The sequence below is a fragment of the Polistes canadensis genome, unplaced genomic scaffold, assembly GCF_001313835.1.
Source record: "Polistes canadensis isolate GaletaPanama2010 unplaced genomic scaffold, ASM131383v1 scaffold_149, whole genome shotgun sequence".
NCBI classification, from domain to species: domain Eukaryota; kingdom Metazoa; phylum Arthropoda; class Insecta; order Hymenoptera; family Vespidae; genus Polistes; species Polistes canadensis.
In genome coordinates this window covers 117490-141129 of record NW_014569696.1, presented here as the reverse complement: position 1 = coordinate 141129, position 23640 = coordinate 117490, and the positions used below count along the sequence as shown (strand labels likewise).

Here is a 23640-nt window from a genome sequence, read left to right as displayed (position 1 = left end):
ATTTAATGCCTAGATTCTAAGATACGGCCGTTTTTTACCCTTTTTTACCCTTTTTCTCAAAGATCTCCTGGTCCAATTGCAAAAATATTTGCACCATTCGATTCAGCGTCGTCGAATTACCATTATATCAAGTTTCTGGCAAAGTGGTCAAAAATTGGCACTTCGCCCTTTCATTGCCTGGACTAGTAAATCCATCTCATGGTGTAGCTCTCCCTTTACTATATCTATCCATCTATCTCTATCTATCTCTATCTATCTTTCTCAAAAACGGTTTCTACGCAAACGAGATTTGAAATCTCTGGTACGTGGGTCCTCATCCCTTCCGAGTTTCTCTCTCTCTTTAAAAGCCGACGAAGGTTCACCACAGGAGGCGTAGGTGGCTCGTGCGGGGTCGCCTTTCCGCGATAATATGTAAATATTCTCCGTTATCTCTTGCGTACCGACGTTTCTACCAACTTTCCCGGCACAGTACGCGTCAATTTTCGAGTTAGAGAAGAGAAGAGAGAGAGAGAGAGAGAAAGGGGATTCCTACGATTATTCGTAGTTATAACTAAACCACTAATAATTAATTAATTTCTAAAAAAATTATATGTGAATTACGATTTACGTATATTAATAATTCGTTTATTGGTTAAACCTCAGGATATATTTTCGTCAAGTTTTCGTATTTCTATTTTCCTAAAGTTAATAAAGAACTCCTTCATATTTTCTAATTACGTAAAGACATTGATACATTCATAATCTCCCATCCCAGTTAGTAAAACACCCACCCACCCAGTTTCGGTATCTACATCTACGTTTATCTTTTCAACGAAGAAACGTCCATCAAGTAACACCAGAGAACAGAGGAATTGATCGAGGAAGAGGCACACATCTTCTGATCTACCGTAGGCGTTGCAACGCCTTCTTCAGATATCACGGTTTCTTAGAAAAAAGGAGCAATGTTCGATGAAAGCAGAAACGACGAACAAGAGAAGAGAAGAGAAGAGAAGAGAAGAGAAGAGAAGAGAAGTGAAGAGAGTAAGAAAGATAGAGAAAGGTAGGGAAAGAGAAGAGGGAGGAAAGGAGTCGGAGATACGGTAGCGGAGTTGGCCGTCGGAAGCTGCTCCTTCTTTCTCCGTACTGAATTGTGGTGAAAAAGAAAGAGAGAAAGAGAGAGAGAGAGAGAGAGAGAGAGAGAGAGAGAGAGAGAGAGAGAGTGGGGGAAAATGATTAGTTATTAAAATGCCGATAATTATATATAATCAAGTGACGGGGAGTGTCCTACGCATAAGTTTACGTCGGATGTGTAAAAGAGATAGAAAGAAAGAAAGAAAGAAAGAGAAAGAGAGAGAGAACATGCTTATCTGTCCCTCTCTCTCTTTGTCGATTGGACGGTTACTAACTGAAGTCGGCAATGGTTGCAAGAGAGAGAAAGAGATGAGAAGAACATTATAAAAAGCCCCTAATAACTGTTATCCAAGATCTCGGACTATCCCAGGCAACGAGAGAGTAGCTACGAGAGTAGCAAGGGAAGGTTGCTGCTACTCTAGTAGGCGGCTCACGGTAGGTAATGGCTTCGGTTGCTGTTCAAAAAGAACACTCCACTTGAAGTCTTCTGTAGTTGGCTGACTGGCTGACTGGTTGGCTGGCTGGCTCGTGCTGCCTCCGAATGCTTCTTTCGATACCAACCTCCTAACTTATTTAGATAACTTCCATTTTATTTGAAAAACAATTCGAAGAAGAATAAAGTATAGACTTTGAGATATTTATCTTTCGTAATCTATCGAAATAAAAAAAAGAAAGAAAAAAAAAATAATACTGAATCCAGTTTATTATATAAAAATTCGTTTAACCAAACACATGTCCAACTATTAAGATATAGCAAGTGTACACGATGTAATTATCATTGATCAGTCAGACATACCTATTATTTCTTCTTATCATGCATAAGGGATCAATTTTCCGAGCATAGATCGTGAGAACAAAGATGAGAGAGACTCGCGCGCGAGTTTTACTCGTAAACGTATTTAACGCAAACGTTCAGGAAGTTTACGTGTACGTAACGTGATATATGTATACCAACTACAGCAAAGAGTTAGGTATTATGTACTAGTACCTATCCAGTTAATGTAATAGTTGGTAGGTAGGTAGGTAGGTAGGTAGGTAGGTAGGTAGGTAGGTAGGTAGGTAGGTAGGTATGCAACGAATTAGCGGTGCAAATCGGTACCTTCTAAATCAGTAAGCGAGATCGGAATTAATACCATATTTCACGGCTGGATTATTCCCGGTAGTCACGTACCTATAGAGAAACGTACATACACATCTACGTACGTTTTAAACGTCCACTCATTTCCTGGATAACTACATTAGAACAAGATACACGATCGTAATCAAATGTTCAATTCCAAATCTTACTTATTCAACAAAAATGTCTCCCCGATCGGGAGATGATCCAAATGGAATGATGGAAGAACAGTGGGAGGAGTCCGAAAGTATCCGCTCAACGTTGAATATATGTTAACGTTAAAGTGGATACTGGTAGGAGTTTTACTCACATGCGCGCAAACAACACACGCACGCGAATCCTGTGAATGGACAGGGGGGGCAGGGGCATCGAGGAACCGCGTTAATGAGCCGCGGCCATCAAACTGGTCAGGCACGTATCGCTACTACGTCGGGCCCTGCTGATTTACAGCGTGTCACGCGACGTGAGTTCCTCCGTGAACACCACCTGGATCCATCTCTCTCATTCCGCGTACTAATATATATATGTATACATATATACGAAAATATTCGTGTTGTTGATTCTACCTGCAGGACGAGGGAACCAAATTATCTCAGTTAATTTAGAGAAAATTACGATTCTCTCTTTCACGGTCCTCTTCATTTTCAAAACTTTAAGATGATACCTTCGAATATGTTCCATTCAAGAAATAGGAAGAAAAATAAGTAGAAGAAAAATAATAAGAAGAAAAGGAATAGAGGGAGACTGAGTTCTTTCGTAGAGATACGAAACGAACGCGACCACGGCTACTTTTAAAAGTCTATTACACGTTTTTATCATCCGTCTCTGGTCTCCTTTTACGGCCATTCTGTTCGCAGCACATCTCTCTTTCTTGCTTCTCTCTATCATCGCTGGCCATCACGTTTGCTTGCTTGCTTGCTTGCTTGCTTGCTTGCACTCACCATCGCGAGTTTGCGAGGCGAGAAAATGAGCAGGGAAGCGAGTATTCGACACGGTGCTTCCGGCCGCAACGGAGATCTATGTTCCGGACTGTTTTATGCTTCTACCCGGTTGCTGCTTGCCAAAGGGCCCCGTCGTTAATCGACGAGCCACGGAAACTCCGAGTTCACGACGGTTCGACCGAACCAACAACCGGATGGACGAGGACTCATTCACGAGAAAATCAAACCTTTCTACCCTGTTCATTTTTCGAATACTTTTCAAACATCTTCTTCTTCAAAATCAAAAAGATCAAAATTGCATGATATGAAATGGAATACTTTGTCCTCGTCGAAACTATTTCGAGTTGAACTAATAGAGAACACCTACCTATATATATATAAGTTATTCAACGTCAAAATGTTAATTACGTTCGGTTAGGTGTACCGTAAGTAATTAACAGGATCATTCCAATCGAAAATGATTCGTCGCAACGTCTATTCGCAATTTTATTCCTTCGAGCTTAACACGAATGAAATTTACGATTTATCCTAAGATGTGATTCCTTTTAACAACGAAGAAATAAAAATGAAAAATAAGAAAAAAGAAGAAGAATTTTCTTTCTTCTGTAATAACTTTCTTCGACAGTTTCCGGGTAGTCATCGTATTTGCTACGAAAACAATGCGAGAGACTCGATAGCTTGGCTTTAAGCACGTCTTCCACGAGAACCAGTAGTTGTATATACCTTCTAACGATCGTCCATCCGAGATAAAACCTCTTCCCTTCGCCTCCACCTTCCACCCCAACCCTCAGCTCCCTTCTCCTCTCCTCTCTTTGCTCCTCTACCGACGCGCTCTGCTAATTACGCGGGAATTAATTATAAGCGCATTACGCTCGAGCACTTTTTCTTCTTTCTTTAAGTTTTATGTTTTTCTTTTCCCCCATCGTTTTTCCTTGGCGACCTCTCCTTGCCTTGCCGGTTCCCCGTCCGATCATCCAACAGAAATCGAGTGCGTGCACGATCATAAGTAGAAAAAAAACAAAATTATTTACGCGACAACAACTCATTTTTGATGCAATTAATTGCATAACGTTTAAGCGAATCCGTTGAATGGAATCTCAAAGTGATGTAAATTGTTTTGGATTTGAAAGAAAATTACTCGCTAAAAAGTACGCGATTATTTTTAATCGTAGTTATTTATTTCTTAGTGTTACAGTATATTGTTATTTTAAAAGCGTTTATATATATAGGGAAAAGCGAATAAAATCAAATAAAATTCTCGTCGTCCCGTTTAAACTCATCTCTCGTTGATTTACGTAACCGTAAAAACAGGATCTGCAAAAGGATCTCGACAGAGGATTCTGTATATTCGCCTACGCATTTTTTACGCTACGATGTGAATCTTTACAAACGTGTAATGCAAAACCTATGACGACTAGTTATAACTATTTTTACAATTTTCTAATCGAAAAAGGAAAAACATTGTATATTCATAAAAGATGATTTTATCTCTAAGGATTTACGAATAATAAGGAAAAATAAGAGTAAAATGAACAAAAAAAAGAAGAATAAAATAGTTCGATGGATAATATTATACGAGCTTGGCGGGKATAATATAATAATTTCGAACGACTTGATCCCTCCCTGCTTACAATCGAGAAGCATCTGGAACGATGCGATCGTACATAGTACGAAATAACGTTAAATGCGGGCGTTTGCGTTCTCGGCACCCTCTACCAGCACTCAAAGACGACTTTCCTACCAATTTTTCCGCTTTATCGTCCTTCGATCGGCTATTATATGCGGGCGTATCGTAGCGAACACTAGTAACCAACCATTCGAAGGATCTATCTGCATAATCGATCAGTTTCTTTCTCTTTCTCTCTCTCATTCTCTAATATTGTCTATTTGTATGTTTATATCTATATCTTTATCTATTTAGCTGACGTAATGAGACATCTTGCAGATATATTCTATCTCTCTCTTTTTCCCAAGGATACGAGTTACGAGATATCGAGACGGATAAAGACGGGGATTAATAAGAGGTTCGAGGAACTCGCTAATTAACATAGATAGGGGACTAACAAACGTTTACCAAGACTTTTCTCTATTTAATCGTATGAATAAACTAGTATAAAGAAATGATTATATACGTACATTTTATTTCCATCAATGAACATTATTCTATTGTATTAAAAAATGTTTAACAATCAAACATTTCCAAAGATTTGGAGAGATAAAACATTAATGTATTATTACAAATATTCCTATTTTTATGAAAAAACCATTGAGTAGAGTACTTGATAAGTAATAACAGTTTGAAAAGGGAAAATAACGAAGAGGAAAGAATGAGAAAGAGATTGTGCCAAGAGATAAGTTGCCTCGACGCCGTCAAAACTGGTAGGCCTTGAGAAATTATGCGAACTATTCTTGCCAGTTTGTCCGCCGTGAATTTACGAACGTAGCGTTGACGCCGGCTGCGGCCAACAGGATCTACCCTGGGCGTGACCGTGGATCGAGAACGCTTTGGGTTCGATCGAGAGATGGATCACCGAAGATTATCGATCCTGTCCACTACTACTGGCCGGCCTCTCTTCCCCCCCTCTCTTCCTTCTTCTTCGAATCTCAAACTCTCTTTCACTCGCACACTCTTTTTATTTTTATTTTTATTTTTATCATGACGCGCGCGTCTACTATAAAGACCGAAACTTTATGTTCCGCATAATTCGAGAATTTTAACGTTCAAACATTTTTCGCGAATAAGAATAAGAAGGAGAAGAATTTAGAACTCCTACGAGACGATCTACAGAGACAATAAAAATGCAATGTAATTTCTAAAACGCAGCAACGTTCGAGGAAAGATTAAGCGCGCGAGGCACGTTGTCTCCTTAATCGATTCATTAAACTTCGATCCTCGTAGGAATTTGAATTTGTCGCGAGCAAATACGGCCTTGGCCGGGGACGTCTAAAGCTGAGCGACCTTACAAGGACATCATCGTCACTACCCGCGATGATGATGATGATGATGATGATGATGATGATGATGATACTGGTATACTCCGATGTCGAGCGATTTATCGTAAGATATAATTATTTTGCATGGTTAGAAAGAGATAATAAGAGAAGAGGAAAATGAGAGAGAGAGAGAAACAAGATTGCGACGCATTTTCATGCCTGGAAAAATTCATCAAGGTAACACGAGACTCAATTATTATAGATCGTTGTATACTCCATTGTACGCAAACTCTATCTCTAGATTATTAATAATTATTACTAAAGTTTCGATCGCACGATTGAGCTAACACACGAAAAAGATACAGAGAATAGAGAAAGATAGAGAAAAAAAGTGAGAATAAAAATCATATATATATATATGTATGTGTGTATGCGCGTGTTTTAGCAACGATTCTTGTTCGCAATAAATGCCCTAAACGTTTTACCTATCCAAAAGCATTGGCTATTCCTCCCGCGAACTCCCGTCGACAAAGGGAATCGCCTCATGAAATATTACGCGAGTCGAATATACGGGTGGCGGGTTCTCCCTTTGATCAGCACTCGAGAAAATCGTTCGTTCTACTCTTTCATTCTCTTTCTCTCTCCCGGGACAGGTGGTGGACCGTGCAGCGTGCCGATGCAACGTTATATCGATTCGATAAGTTCACCTCTTATCCTTCACTTCACCCCCGCACCCTCTCACTTTTTCTATATAAATTTTCTTTTTCCTTTTTATACTTATAGATAGAAAGTAAGCAAGCAAGCAAGCAAGTGGAAGCAGCAATGTAATAAATATTCCTCTCTCTCTCTCTCTCTCTCTCTCTCTCTCTCTCTCTCTCCCGTCCATCTCTTTCGCGGCCTTTGGCCGGACGATGGTCATACCTTATGTATGACGCGCCACCATCATCCGCAGGGTGGATAGTCCTTTCGTTTGGTATTCGGTGCTGCCCGCTCGGCACTTTCGTACGGATCTGCCCTGGGATGTGCACACATATACTCAAACAACCATACTTAGGTATATACATAAGCGTGCGCGACCGACAAGCTATTCTCATTCTTTCTATACTTTTCTACGTGGTCCATAGCATGTTTCACGTAAATAAGTACGTGCCATGAAACGAAGAAGAAAAATGCCGTTTTCACGACGAATACCGAATTCACTGTTAACTTAAGAGACCCAGGATACAAATTCTTTTTAAGTTTATCTACACGATGAACAACTACTTCAAATACGCGTCAATTAAAATTATTCATTTCTAATCAATGTTTTAACTAGTAGCGTTTCTTTTTCACTTTTTTTATTTCTTAAAAAATTCAGCAAACGAAAAAAACAAAAAGGGGAAAAGAAAGAAAGAAAGAAAATGATCGTAACACCGAATAAAGCGATCGAAGTGCATAAAACGAGCGTAATGGAGAAAATAAACTAAATAGGAAAAGTAAAAAAGGAGTAGTAAAGGATAAATAAAGGAATAATAAAGTAAAAGAAAGAGAGGGCGGTGGGGGAGGGAGTTTTAAGCTAAGCGGAACGATTCCAATGGCAAGAGGATAGTTTCCTAAAGACGGATGGTCAACCGGAGTCATGATCGGCGAAAGTTATGCGACTTTTCTTGCTACCGGTCTCGCTCTTCTCCCTGATATTATCCCCTTGTAAGCGCTGCTATTCGCGGATGCCATTGTAGACGAGAATGAAAATAAGAGGGAAGAGGAGGATCTCTTATAGGTGGATATACGTGCGAGCATCCGGCAGATCTTCAAATATGTCCAATTAGCCCGGACTGACATAATAAGTAGATAAACAACTGGAGAACCTCTCACGCGGTGAGATCAGAGACTCGCGCTTTTTCGGATCCCTGCCATGCGTCTGGATTGCCAGCGATAGCACTTTACCGAACGATTTTAGTCAAGATCGTTTGACTTTTTCGCGATGACGCGTTCAAACAGAGAATCAAAAAGAAAGACAGGGAGAGAGAGTGAAAGAGAGAGAGAGAGAGAGAGAAAGAAAAGGAAAGATGATCGTCGGGCTTTAAAAGGGGATGCTGTGCGACGGTCCATCGTGGGAAGAATTTCCGGCTAACTTCTTGACCGATCATCATCATCATCATCATCATCGTCTTTGTCTTTGTCGTCTACTCGCGATAGTTCGACCATTTTCTTTTTTTTTCTTTACCAATCACCAAATCAAGATTTTTATTCCGAAAACTTTATATGATATTTTAATATACTACTGATCGTTATATATCTTTCATTTCAATTTAGCTTAACTTTATTTCAATATTAATTGATTCGTACAATAGGACAGGAGCAGTAATAATTTTTAGAAAGGGGAAGGGAACAATCTCGGCTGAGACAATCGTCGTCGCGTAGAACAGAGAAAAGAAAAAAGAAAAAATTAGTGAGAGAGAAAAAGAGAGAAGAACCATGGAATCGAGTTAACGTTGGTAATACGCGAATCTCTCGTCGATCCGCGTCCCGTCGCGTTTCGATGGTCCTCACGAGAGGAGAATATTAATGCTTTCCACTCCTGTCCATTACGAAAGTCCCCTTTTCTCTACTCAACTCGACTCGACTCGACTCAAACTCGACTCGCGTCACCCTGCGTTCTAATACGACGAACGTAGATTTAATAATGGTATGGTTAGAGGATTTCGAGTTAACGCGTTGCAATTTTTCGTGAGAGTCCAAAAGGATGGTGAGAAAAAGAGAGTGGGACGGGGGGAGGGGGTGGTAGGGGAGAAATGGAGAAGACGCTATTCTCTTTGGGAAGAAGAAGAGGACGAGGAGAGGAGGGTACGCACAGGGGGCTTCCGCTCGAACGAACGCGTACGTGCGTAGCACGTATGAACAGCCACGGGATTCTACACACCCCCCGCGAGAAATCATCCCTTCGAGCACGTAATCTATTTGTCGGACGACCGCAACGCCTGCAATTTTATTCCAACCAAGAGAGATACACTTATAATAATATCATTATTATCGAGATAAATTAATTCGACGTTAACGAAAATAAAAAATTAATAACCACCAGATGATACGATACACTTTGTTGATAGCTATAAATAAAGTATTTTCAAGGATATACACTTTAAATCTTAATCACAGGGTTTTAAAATCATTCAAAATTTATCGATTATCTTATAATTATTCACCTTCGTCTCTTTCTTAATTACATCAATGGTTGTTTTAAGTCTTGACAAGGATTACAATTCAATTAAAATCGTGGAATACGTGTAATCGAGTAAAAGTTAGGAAAAAAAGAAGAAGAAGAAGATGAAAAGTAACTTAAAAAGATAAAAATAAAAATGAGAATAGAAGAAGCTATCATCTAAGAGGAGTCGCAGTGGCAGTCCGTTCGTTCCCATCGGTTCGCGGAATAACGAGCTATAAAAGGCGTCGCTTTTACTGCTTCCAGGACCGAAAACGCATTAAAGACGGCCCCGACCATCCGGCCATCGACGAAGAAAGAAAGAAAGAAAGATAGACAGAGAGAAAAAGAGAGAGAGAGAGAGAGAGAGAGAGAACTCGCTGTGGTCGATGCGTTTGCCGAACGATGTATATAGAAAAGGGTGCAACACGAGCCACGGCTAGCCTGTTTATACGTACAACTCGAGGCCCAAAGAATTTGCATTCTAATTATTGCAAGATCCAACGAGAATATCCTCCTGGTTCTCCTCTTCCTCTTCCTCCTCCTCTTCCTCCTCCTCATCTTCCTTCTTCTTATTCATCTTGTCATTATAAGTTTTATCTTCTCTATCTTCTAACCAAAAATTACAACGATTGATATTCTTTAATGATTGTACACATCGGAATAAGAAATAAAATATATATTTAAATTACCGAAGAGAGAGATTAGAAAATTGAAGAATCGATTGTGATCATAAATTATTTCACAAATAGAGAATATAAAAAAAACACCTATGGTTATCACCCAGTAATCTAATTAACGAGTTCTAAAAGATCGTTCGCCCGGTAATGAAAATAATTCTTTTATCTTTATAGCAAACGTTATGGCTTAAACGTTGAATATGAAAATAATATGTATCGTAAAGCAACCGAGTAAAGTTTATTTTCTTCTTCCTGTTGCTTCGAATAGCCAGGCGTTAATTTGTACGAAGTCACAATGTAATCATTGAAAATTATTGAGACCGCGATCGTTCGCCATTTGCATTCTAATTATCGAGTTAAACGAGCTCGCTCGTAACGCGTTTCTTTCCTAGCCCCGAGGGTAAGTCGCCGTCAAAGTGTCGCTCGAGACTGTGTTCATGGGAAAGATCGTAAAAGAAACGATCGAAGTGACACCCTCTTCGAGGAGGAGGATGTTTATCTTATCTAAGGTGGTCCTTTCAAAAAATCCTTTCCTTTACGTTTACTTTTATCCATGTAAATGCAAATTCTTTTTTTATTTTTCTTTTTATAGATATAATTATGACTTTTTTGGTTTCTCTTATGTTTTCTCTTTACACGATTCTATTTTTATTATGTATTAAATATTAAAAATACAAATTAACATTTTTTTGAGGGAAAAATGAATGATACATATACATTGAAAATATATATAATACAAATTAAATATAAGTATAAGAAAGGAGAGGAAGAAAAGGAGGAAAAGAAGGTGATTCCTTGGAGTTCTAGGAGAGTTCTGACTATAAACGATACTCGCGTTCGAAATAGAAAAAGTACAGTAGGTAAATGAACTTAATAAAATACATTCGAAATAATATGACAAAATTTATTAACTACACGGTTAGAGTTAATACGCTTATTTATTTATGTGTTTTATCTCAATTTGTTTCAGCATAGATTTTAATCGATTCCGGTATTGGAAATAACTAACTACCTTGGCCTAACTCATTACGTTCCATAGATTTCCTACAGATTAAAGATTAAAGATTCGCAAAAATGACGAAGCAGCCTCCCACGCGAAAATACCCGTTGCGTCGATTTAATTCCACGTTTCGTATCCTGCGAGATTAGCCCCAGCAGGGAGTACTCGCAACATTCGCCTCGTGCACCGGTGCAAAGTAATATAATACATATACATACACATATATATATAAATATATATGTATATATATATACATGCATATTTATACGGGCGATCTATACGGGTCTCCTACCGTTTATATACCTACTAATCGCATCGTTAACGATTTCACGTAGGCTTCGTTGGAATCCATTGCGAATAAACGACATTTTATCACTCGAATATTGTTATCGTTTACATCTTTCATTCCTACCATATTTATTATGATTATTTATTAAAACTTTCTTTTAGAAAAATAAATATTGTGTCACGAATTAAAACAAAAATCATATCCATTCGAATGTAACTGCGAATAAACGAAACGTTTTATATCACGGATTCGTTATCGTTACCATATTTCATTTCTATATACACTTCACTTATAATTATTATTATATAAAAAGAAAGAAAAAAAAAAGAAATTCGTCTCGTCAAAAATCAGAATTCATTCGTATGAGACTAACAGCACGGTCTGGAGATCTTCCTCGCGATTTAATTAACCCGATTAAAGTGAAGCTTGTAATACGTAAGAGGGAAGAAACGCAAGTAAGTAGAACTTGCGTCTTCTAGAAGAGCAAAATCTCAGCATACGCAAGCGAACTCGTTCGAGTGAACAACGTCGGCCTTTGTCGTTAAAATAGTTAAGAGAGAGAGAGCGTGCAAAAGCAAGGAAGAAACAATTCAATGCTTGGCGAACCACTATAACTGACTCTGCTATAATTACCAAACGATTATACGATTATCTCTCTCTTTCTTTCGCTACGTCGCAGATTACCGGCTTTTCAGATCTTAGATAAGTTAAAAGAAACTATTAACTTTGCAAAACTAGAAATCTCGTAGTAAGATCGATCCTTTACAACGAAAAGTATCGACAAGCAAAGATTTTAATCGCGAGTCGAACAATTTACCTACTTACATTTATTATTACAGGCCTTTTTTTTATAATGTCTAATCAAAATATGTATACAATTAAAAGAAAATACGAAATAATATATATATGTAGGATTCTTGAAAAAAATTGGACTATTGGACTGACTGGACCGGATCTTCCGCTTTTCGGGCGACTGCTTTTAATCCACTGAGCTATCCAGGGCAATCGGATATTAATGAAAAAAAACAATACAAGAGTGTTATTAATTTTTCCTTGGAATAAAATTAATCGGGAGAACCACTGGGAAGTATGTCTATACTCTACGAAGGCGTGTGTATGTACTCTCGCACCCGGGAGAAAATATCGTTGATCTGTTATGCGCGCGTGCGCCCGCACATATATATAACATGCACGCGAACGTTCGGACATTTGAGCGTGTCGATTAAATCGTTTCTTCGTCCAACGAGTTTTCTTCGAGCGAATGAACGAACGAACGAAAGAACAAACTAACATAAGCGAATACTTCGCGAGAGGACAAGTGTAACGAACCGCACCGTTAATTACGATCATTAACGTACATACTGTTGTTCTACGTTTAACAGATTTCCTTGACGCTCCTAACGCACGTTGAAAGAGAATAGGACTTACCCCAATAGACGGATGTTCAATAAGAAAAAATCTTACTCTAAAGTTTCTTCCACTTACCCATGGCGTCTGTAACAGAAAAAAAGAAAACAAATATTAATTGTTATGTTTTATTACAACAAAAATTGCATATATTTTGTAATGTACAGTTTGTCGAACGAAATGGCAGACGATTGGTTTGATTAATTTCATTGTAATATATGAATCATATTTGTTTCATTTTAGGCACCAAAATACGAAGAAACTTTTTCCCTTCCCAACTGAATATTACATATTTCGTTGATGATTTATTTATAAATGAATAAGCTTTCGTTTGTAATGCAATTAAGTGTCCTGTCGTAGCGTCATTAAAGAGACATCTCGCATTTTTCTTCGTATCCATCGAGTTTGAAAAAAACATCCCACAATGACTTTATGTCAGGTTTAAAAAGTACGGAAGGAACGCGGGATTCCCCGCTAATTGCCACTCGGCGCTAAAGAGGTGGACGGTTTTGTACATTTTTTTCTTTTTTCTCATTCTCTGTTTTTTTTTTTGCAATTTATTTTACGTTCCCTCAGCTGGAAGGAGAAAATATATAATTTTAAAAAGCAAGGATTCTTAGTGTTCCTACTCATTTCTATTTCATTATAGTTTCAATGATTATTCTAATCCTTTTTCTTGAATAAAATATAAAAGAAAAAAAAGAAATAAATACTTGTGAAAGGTTAGTATTTAACGGACGAACGGAATCCCGATCGGTTTGCCAGTTGGTGACACGTTGCTTTTATATAATCTGAAAGCTTAAATGGTCACTCATAATTTCTCGAGATAATCTTTGCGTAGGCAAGACACGCGGACAAGCCGAGTGTCCTTCTCTCTATCTCTTATCTTATATACCTTCGTTTATCTCCATTATTTGTAGGCGCGACCAAGATAATATATCGAAATAGAGAAAAAGAGAGAGGAGATATAACCCGATCGACATAAAAAGTCCTTTTATTTGACACCCCAATACTTGTTAAGAAATTTGTGTTGTGTCGGGAAACGACGATGACGCCAAGATTATTTCCATATAAATATTAAAGAAAATTAATAGAAATATATCAATCGGGAGATATATATTATTGAATATTAATTAAATAATATCGTCATGTGATGGTTAAAATCGATTAACGAATTTAATTATTATTTATTGCAATAGCTCGTAGAGGAGAAGGCTTGAAAAAATGTTTCAATCAAAAAGGAAGAAAAGTAGAGAAGAATAAAAAAAAGAAGTATTAAATATACGATGACGCGGCGTCTTCTTCTCTTCGTCTTATGATTAAATTAACTACTCGAACCACTTCGATTCTCATATCGATTCCATTTAAAGGAGATGCGAGAGGAGAGAAGTGGAAGATAAGTAGGGTAGGAGGAGGAGAGAGGTAAGGGGGGGGGGGGTAAAGCAAAAGCTAACTGTCGAGATTTTTCGCACGTTCCCATCTTCTTCCACGGCTCGTTGCTTCCGAGTCTACTTTCATTGGATGTACAAGCTGACTGACCCATTAGCGCCTTTCCTGCCGATCGACACGGCAAATCGATCGATAAAAGCGCCACCGAGAATGCTTCCTGTCTATTACAACTCAAGAAGAAACAAAACAAGAACAAGTTACGTTCTTTTTCTGATTATTTTATTAGATTTGTTCTAATTTATACCTCCCCTCGTACGGACTTTATACGAATACCTAAACATTTTGTTGTTACCCTATACAATATCATAATTCACTTTCGTTCTATTCAATCTAATACCACCTGTTTGAACGAAACGATAATCGAATTGGAAATAAGTTAAATGTAAATTGCATTAGATGATCGTACGTTAGATCATACTTATCTTTACGAGTAATCTCTAACAAATTATTTCAAATATTACATTTAACTATCTATATTTGTAAATTATTTATATATTAAAATTACGAGGACACGTTCATAGGACTTTCAGAGAGAAAGAGAGAAAGAAAGGAAGAAAGAGAAAGGAGTTACAAGTCCAGTTGGAATATTCTAGATGGTTTGGAACGATCTGGCCTTAATTTGTAGCACGTTCTTGCTATCGAGGGTGACGAGGAGGTGAGGAGGTTCCCGAGAGGACGAGAAGACGAAGGAGAAGAGTTGAATCGTTTCGTTGGCGTTGCTCTGATGTTGTTTCTGCTGCTACTGGTTAGTTAGCGCGACTCTAACTGCACACTATTTCTCTTTCTCTCATTCTTTCTTTTTCCATCCTCCTCCTCCTCTTCTTCTTCTTCTTCTTCTTGCTACTCTCGATTTTTGCCACTAAAACATCGTCCCTAATTAATCTCCTCGGCTGATGCTGGGTGCTGTTGCTACTGTCGACGAAATAAGAAACCTCTTCGTTGACTCCGTTGCTAATACCGCGAGGAAACGAACGACAATGGGATTCTGGAGAGTCCTTGTATTAGAAGGAAATAAATAAAAAGGAATATAAGAAGGAAGAGGATAGGGGCAGGGGGGCAGGATAAAAGACTCGTGGAATCCGTCGAATTCGACCGCGTGACGAGATCGAGAAAAAGTTTGCTCCGGCGTTTAACACCGGCCCGAAAGAAGGAGGCACTGAAAAAGGAATGAAAAATAAGGACGATAGAACGAAAAGGATGAGAAGAGGACGAGACGATGAAAGACGACGACCACTCGCATGAGGACTATCCTTCCTAATGGGAATTTGCGAGACGTTAATACGGAAAGGAGTTCCTGTTAACGTCTCACTCGAATATCTACCGAGTCTTCTGTTTATCTCTCTCTTTCTAGAAACTCTAGAAACTGGCCAGGTGAACCTTAGATTAAACCTTATGGCCTCGGGTTAGTTACGATTATCGAGATAATCGACTCGACTTTAAGTCGCGCCGTGGATTTACGAACCAACTGTCCAGTTTCTTTCTTACAAGCTCAAGTGCTTTATTATTCTCCGAGAACAAGCACGTCAAACTTGCTATTAGAGAACGAAAGAAAGATAGAGATAACCTTTCTTATTCTTCATTCGGACCCTTTGGCGAGGATGATGATGATGATGATGATGATGATGATGATTAGAATTTAAGATCTTAGAATGAAATTTTTGTATGAATATTTTTTTTGAAAACAAATTATAAGATTATACAGTTTTTCTAAATAAATTTTCAGTACATAACTTTTTGTCAATTACTTTACGTTGTTATTAAAAAATAAAAGTAATGAAACATCGTTTAACAAAGTAATAGTATATCCCTGAATATTTTCAATAAATCTAGAACGAGAAAGTCTTGATAACGAGTTCTAATCAAAGACTCTCAGAAGAAAACATTGTAACACGTGGGTGGCGATGATGGCCAGGAAGAACTACAGAAGATTCTAATACGTGTAATTAATGCGATCTAGGTATCGTGTTCCATGGACCATGACAAGTGACAAGGACTGGATAAATAGCAAAAAAAAAGAACGAGTTTCCATTCTGGTTGCTTCGTTACTATTCGAGTTTCTATTGGTCGTTAGATTTTTCCAATTTACACGAACACGATGGAATCATTTGTCTACGTTCTCAAGCAAAAGTAATTAATTAAAATAAATGTTAATCTTAATTATTGTTCGTTTTGTTTGCTAAGAAAAAAAATCTTTTTCGAAAAGTACGTTAACCCTTAGGAAAGGATAACTCGAAACGATGAGAAAAAGATAAAAGTAGAGTTGTAAAGGATGAGTCCGAATCTCGAGAGAAATTGGGTCAACTTTTTTCGTTGTTCGACCATATAGAGAATCTAAAGATAGACAGACAGACAGACAGACAGACAGAGAAGGAGAGATAGAGAAAGAGAGAGAGAGAAATGATTGCGGGTGTCGATGAGTAGCAGTTAATTGGTGTTCTATGAATTTGACGATGATTACCGCGAAACGAAGTGGTCCCAGACGACGATGAACTTTTTCATTTCTTCTTTTCGGTAGATGAAAGAGAAAGAGAGAGAGAGAGGGAGAGAGAAAGAGGACGAGGACGGGATTGGAAGACTACCGGCAGACTGTCTCCGCTCACAACGTGGAATTTTAATTATAAATTGGTTGATTAACTCAATAGCGTTTTTGCTCGCGGCGACAGTGTCCCCGGGGCGACTAACACGACTGAAACTTTATGTCCGTGCGAGACGCGACTAAGATACACGCCGATGCGCCGACCAGGGGTTCTCGTTTTTCTAATTTTCATCCTTTGACAAACTCCTATAACCTATCATAAGACTAAAACATTAATAAACAATTATATCAAATCTAAAGAACCTGAAATATGATCTCTTCTTTCATCCACGTTCCTTCTGTATACAAAAAAACGGAGGAAGTATTCCTAATTGGTTACAAGACCTATTATTATTATTATTATTATTATAAGTAATATAAAATATATTCAATTAAATGTACTTAATAGTTAGGGATATTTGAATAATAACAATTTATGCATATATATATGTATTGGAAAGTTTTCGAGCACCGTCATAAGAACAAATTATATATTTCATGATAACTCGAATGGGAAATAAGTGTTTCCCGTTATATGTTATTCCATTGGTAAATGATTGATATTGTTTGATGATTCTGTGTTGGCAAATGCGAACGGAGTTGAGAACCCACGACGATCCGTGGATACCTACGAGTTCGAGGTCGTGCAGGCATGAGAACACAATGGCCGCGAATGGACGCGGACTCGTCCTCTCCGCATCATCGGCACGCACAGTCCACGCGGGAATGCGTTTTATTTCATATTAAATAAAATATTCGACGCGGGGACAAAAGAGAGAGAGAGAAACAGAAACAGAAACATAAAGAAAGAGAAAAAGAAATTACAGTTGACTCGGTCGTGGACCCATCATTTCTTCGAATCAAACTCCCGAACCGAATCTCCTTATATATTTTCTTGTATTTATTTATCATAAATTAATAATTAAATATATTATTAATACACATATTATAAATTGTTCAATCCCATCTCGTTTGCACCAAAGAGGGGAAAAAAAAAGAAAAAGAAATTACAATTGGACAGGTATCGTTCCTATTCGTCACTAAGGACTCCCGAAATACGTAACTCGTTCTCGCAAAGATCTTTTTCGGGAAAAAGAAGCTTAATCGTCTTTTAAAATGACAAACGTATCTCCTCGTATTTCGCTTTAATTTCGCTTTACTCTTGTTAAAACGAGTCGCGTGGGCGAAAAGGGGGATAAGTTTAGAGATACGCGATAAGGAGATCAAGTGGAAACTGTAGAACTGGCCTACCAAGGAGACGATCCTGGAATCCTAAATTAAGGAGACGAAAAGGAGTTAGATAGATATATGTATCTACTTTTATATACATAGAAAGATATGGGACAATGTATAAAAGTGGAATAGAAAGAAAGAGATAGAATGAGTGGGGTCCTGTGGGTCAAAAGACGTCCGTCCCGCACGGTGTGTCCGTTCAATGTGTTCTGGTTCGCATACCTAGGGAGAACCGGGCAACGTTGCACGAGTAAAAAGGATAAAACTTGTGACCCGACTCCTCCGGCCAAGAGGATCAGGCCCAGAGATGGAAGGAACGGAGAGAGAGAGAGAGAGAAAGAAAAAGAGTGAGGGAAGTCTTCTCTTGATCCTGCCATTCGCCTCGAAACCGCCATACTTTTTGCCGACACTCAGCAAAGTAAGAGAAAGAACAGTGTCCGGCACGAACGTCAGCAGAATCTAAAATATGCAATGCTGCTTCTCTTTCTCTTGTTCTTTTTCTTATTCTCTTTCATTCTCGTGAGACGCACCCATGAGAAAGACAAAGAGAGAGGAGAGAGAGAGAGAGACAGAGAGTCCTAGGAACGACCAACGTTCTGCATTATAATTCGGCCAGGGGTCACCCAACGTTCGCGAATGATGCTTCGTGAACTTATTCGAATAAAATCGGTGGGAAATCGGTTCATACCTACAAGTAGTGAAATTAAATCAATTTGATATAGGAAAGTATATGATTACTGTATCTCAAATAGCAAGTAACGTTAATAGATAATTAATTAATCGGCTATTCCGATTAATGGAGAAAGCTTTGGAAGATCTTCAATGGTGCGTGATGCTTTTCCACGCACATTCCTTACGCATCTATTTACTTGCACCACCAGCAGCATTAACAACAAACCGTGTGGTGTGCACTTGCATCAGGAATTCGTGCTACGTAGGAAAGAGCTCGGATCGGTTAGAAGGTATGCGTCTATTGCGAGAAAGAGACAAGAGGACCGACTAGTTTCTTCTTCGTGTTATTATCTCTCCGAGAGTGCCGGAGATAGTCTGGACCAGTGGATGTTGTGTAGAAGAGAAAGAGAAAGAGGAAGAGGAGGAGGGTTGCACGATCGGCAATACGCGTGAGTACTTACGTCCTCGCGTTCCAGGACTCCATATACTCGGTAAGAGATTTCTAAAGAGGTAAAATCCTTAGAAAATCTTTTAAAGTTCCTTACATCGTTCTTGCGTACCTTTAACACATTCGTTGACTATCTAACCCCCTGTTTAATACCACCCTGTCTATTAGTTTTTATTCTTAACTCAATCCTTTTCGTTTTCGCATGCAACTAACAAAATATCACAAAGATATAAACTATTTATTTAAACTCGCAATTATATTATATCGGATCATCGTGTATATTTAATTCGCAAGCGAAAAGGGTTAACGAGAATACAAAAAATGATTTTCTAATAAAACATACAAGCAAGTCAAAGCGCAACCGATAAAGAAATACGATTCTTCTTAGCATACGATCGAGAAAAGACTTAGGGTAATGGAGGGGTTGGTAATGGAGGACGAAGACGTGAGACGCGCGTGTCGATCTCTCTTCTTCTTCTTCTTCCTCTTCTTCTTCTTTCAACATCTATCTTTCTCTCTTATCTTCCTGGGACGTTCCGGTACGCCCACGCCATGGCCATTCGCCTTGATGGTGGCCATACCATTACATGACTTTTGATCGCCGCCCGTTACCCGCAGTATTTGCAACGAGTATTTGCATACCTACTTTGTCAATGTTGCATCAACGATCTTTAAACTCTCTTTCTCTCTCTTTCTCTCTCTCTATGCTATTCACAAAGATATCTTTGCAGTAAAACGTAACCAACACATTCGCAAACTTTACCGATTGCCAGCACGATCGAATAATGACGACTGAATGTTGTTGCTCCTCGTAAAAGATATACCAAAGTTGATTTCACACGCCAGATGCAGATATAAAAAGAGAAGAAGAGTCAAAGTCGTCTTTCCTCTCATCGAGTTATGTCGCGAAGAGATTTCTTTTTTCCCTTAAGCTTTCCTTTTTTTCTTTCTTTCTTTCTTTCTTTATAACGAGAGGAAGATGAAGGAACCGTTTACGAGGACACGCCTTGTTCTCCTCGCACGTAGTGATTATTATCGGTTGCCGTTCGTGGGAAATACACGAGTCTTGCTTTTCCGCATTGGTGCTAAATATACGTGGATAAACACGAACGTGTTAGAAAAAAGAAAGAAAAATAAGAAAATTAACTTAAACACATCCTTGGATGCATTAACATTATTATTAACATTTTCTCAATACTTCATTATATATATATATATACATTATTATAAAATAATAAAAATTCATATATTAAATTCATTTAGATTTCTACCGTGACGCAGATGTATTCGAATCTCGAGATAAACACGGATGATATTAATAAAAAGAGAATCTAAAAATAAAGAAAAGTAAGAAAAGAATTTCTTGGACCATCTCGCGTTCAGAGTAAGAAGAAAAAATATATATATATATATATATAAAAATAAAAATAAGAAGAATAAAGAGAGAAGAGAGACGAGTTATCATTAAGTGAAATGTCGTGTCCACTATCTCTCACCTCTCACACGTTCCCCTTTCTCTCTTTCTCTCTCTTTCTTTTTTACTCTTTGGAGTCGTTCGCACTCTCAGCTGGAATCGTTCGTTTCCTCGTCGCCATACTTGCTTGCCAGCTTGGATATCCTCTCCGCAGGATAATCCTTTCGTCTCCTTTCCACAAAGCCCAGACGCACCGCCACGAAACCTCGAGTATTAATAAGACTGCTGCTATCTAACGCAATTAGACGCAACGATTCTCTTCTTATTTCTTCTTTCTCTTTCTTACTTATTTTCCAAGCACTCTTCTCTTGCTACGTGAGAAGATATCGTGAGTTCTCTTTCTCGGAAAGTCAGATCCTTTTTCTTACCGTTTACTAGTATATATGCTTCTATATACATTATCCTTTACTTATTTTATTTCTCTTTTCATTCAAATATATACACACACATACAATATATATTTGTACATTCTCTATCTTCGTTTCTCTTTGCCCGTATGCGACACTATTTAAGCGCGATACGTCCGATTTATTGCACGCTCGCACTCCTCCGGTTAATTCACCGGCTTCTTTATTATGTTCTCTTCCTTCTTTAACAGCCCTGCAAGTGCATATTTTTCACTTCTCCTTCGTAGACCGATACTTTTCTTTTCCTTTCTTTACTCTCTCTCTAACACAATGTTTCATTTTCTTTTTGTTTCTACGCAACACGCGATCATAAACTTTGTCTCCCGAACATGACAAAGTTTATTGCGATCGTCTGTAATTGATCGTTATCTAATTTTTATCCTTTTCTAACGTTTATCAGAATAGAAGAATATGTTTCTTGTAATTAATTGCGAAATATGTAGACAGGTACGTTGGATTATTCTATGGATGGTTCTTCCAAGTAATACTCAACACACACGTGTATGTTTAGTAATTGTAAATATTGAAGATTTGAATAAACGTTCATGGTAAATTAAAATGAAATGGAAATAAAATTGGAAGAGAATCGTATAGTTGCGAGTTCGTGAAATGAGATAAGAGGAGAAAAGAAAAGAAAAGAGAAGAGATCTTCGATTGATCGAGAAGATACGATCTCTCTCAACGATTCTTGCACGACCTTGCAATCGGTAAGAACCAAGGAAAACGTTAACGAGCGAGAACAGCCGACAATTACCATACGATTCATCCTTGAGAATCTCGATTAAAACGAACCAACCGATATCTCTGATATACGCGTACATTATGATCTTCATGTCAAATGTTAACAATTAAAATTATGATCCAAGTATCGAATAAACCAGTGGTCTTTTAAAACGTTTCAAACTTTATCTCGTAAAGAATATAAAATTCAACATTGAAACATGACAAATAATAATAATACTATCGAATAAATCTAAATAATCATTTGTGGGACCCATTTGGGAAAGGTTTCGTTGAACACAATTTGAAGAATTACTTAAATAAACGAATGCAAATGTTCTCCTTACGAGATTCAATTTTTTAATTAATTAAATATTACTTCTTTTTAAATGAGTAATGAGAAAGATCCGATAAGATGATTAATAGTGAATAATAATGTCATCGACCGATCGAACGATATCGAATCAGACTTGGAAGGAAATTTATTAAAATTCCTTAACGATCGTTTAAATTTCAAGAGAAATTTCTTACTTCCTCTTCCTTAGTAATTCGCGGTATAGAACATATCGAAAGACAAGAGGTGACATTAATGATGCAGACTTTGGCTTAAATACCCAAATCCCAATCTCCGAGGCACATAAATTATATATTACCTATGTAAGCGTTCTACTTCTCGGTTCTCTCTTGAATAACTAATTTACCTAGACGCCTTTAAGGTGTTCACGAGGTACTCAGGACTACTCTCCTGTGAATCGGATCATCGACCCATTACCTACCTCAAATTCTATCCCAGAGTTGGTGACCCACTCTCTCTCCCTCCCTCTCTCTTTGTCTCTATCTTTCTCAAATGTTGAGACAGTTCATGAAATTCGCGAAAAATCTCTCAACCATTAAATTAATTTCTACAAAAACCCTCAAACTACCATTTTTTAATTTAAGAAAATGACCAGTGCTAATCGGACGACTAGACAGAACATTTAATTGAATTTTTACCAAGATAATTACATTCAACTTCGATCCACGATACTATACATATTTTATTTACAGAATCTGAAATAGCATTATCAAAGATGTACGATCGAGCAAACAACCAAGCAAGCGAGCAATCCTTATTTATGGTAGCAAGGAAACCTAATACTAAACCTTTCTGCTTTCCTTTCATTCTCTCTTTTCTTTTCCAAATAGATTGTTAGAGACGCGATTGGCTTGAAAAATACTCTAAGAGGACACATTTTCAGTCGAAGACGATCCGAGTGAAGGGAAATAAGAAAAAATGAGACAAAAACCTGATGACGAGATAAAGAAAGATGCTGCGTCGAAGAAGAATAATAAGAAGAAAAAGGTAGAATAAAAAGAATAAAATTTACAAGATATATTCTAACGCATCATTACAGCAAAAGCCCCACGTTCTGAAACAGCTAGTTACCCGAGGTGTCTCCTCGTAAACACTCGACATTTACATAACGAGTGACATCTGCCGAGCCAATCATATATACGGATACACTTAAAGAACGTAACTGCGATATCAACTCTTTATAATGCACATATATATATATATATATATATATATACACACATACATAAATATATACGAAAACGATGGTAAGGTAGCCTCGTTTCTCAGAGAACTTGCTGCTGCTGCTGCTGCTCCTTAGCCTTCACCTGCATCTATCATAAAAGCTGATCTTGAATGAATCGACTGAATGATCAGAAAAACCTTACGATCCTTTCCCCAAATTTATGCCACCTCTTTTAATATACTTACAACTTCCAAGAGGTACGGAACTTAAGGAATCTTTCAAACCTGTCCCTTTTTATCGCGACAATAAATAAAATATTTCGAGTAGACAGATATTACTTACATAAGATCATCCAAATAAGATTTCTTCATTCTATACTTTAGTAATACATATTATTTATATTATTACAAATATTATTATTATTAATATTAATATTATTATTACTATTATCATCTAAGAAATTGAAAAAGGGAAAGTGCCCCG

At 37.8% G+C, this 23640-nt stretch overlaps 1 protein-coding gene across 1 annotated transcript in view; it reads right to left on the bottom strand.

The window, feature by feature from the left end:
• Positions 1 to 23640, bottom strand: part of LOC106788691 (homeobox protein homothorax) — a 326486-nt gene that overhangs the window by 187136 nt on the left and 115710 nt on the right. Inside the window, exon 6 of the mRNA XM_014752177.1 lies at positions 12738 to 12746. Coding sequence (XP_014607663.1) covers positions 12738 to 12746 — 9 coding nt within the window. The remainder of the gene's footprint in view (positions 1 to 12737; positions 12747 to 23640) is intronic.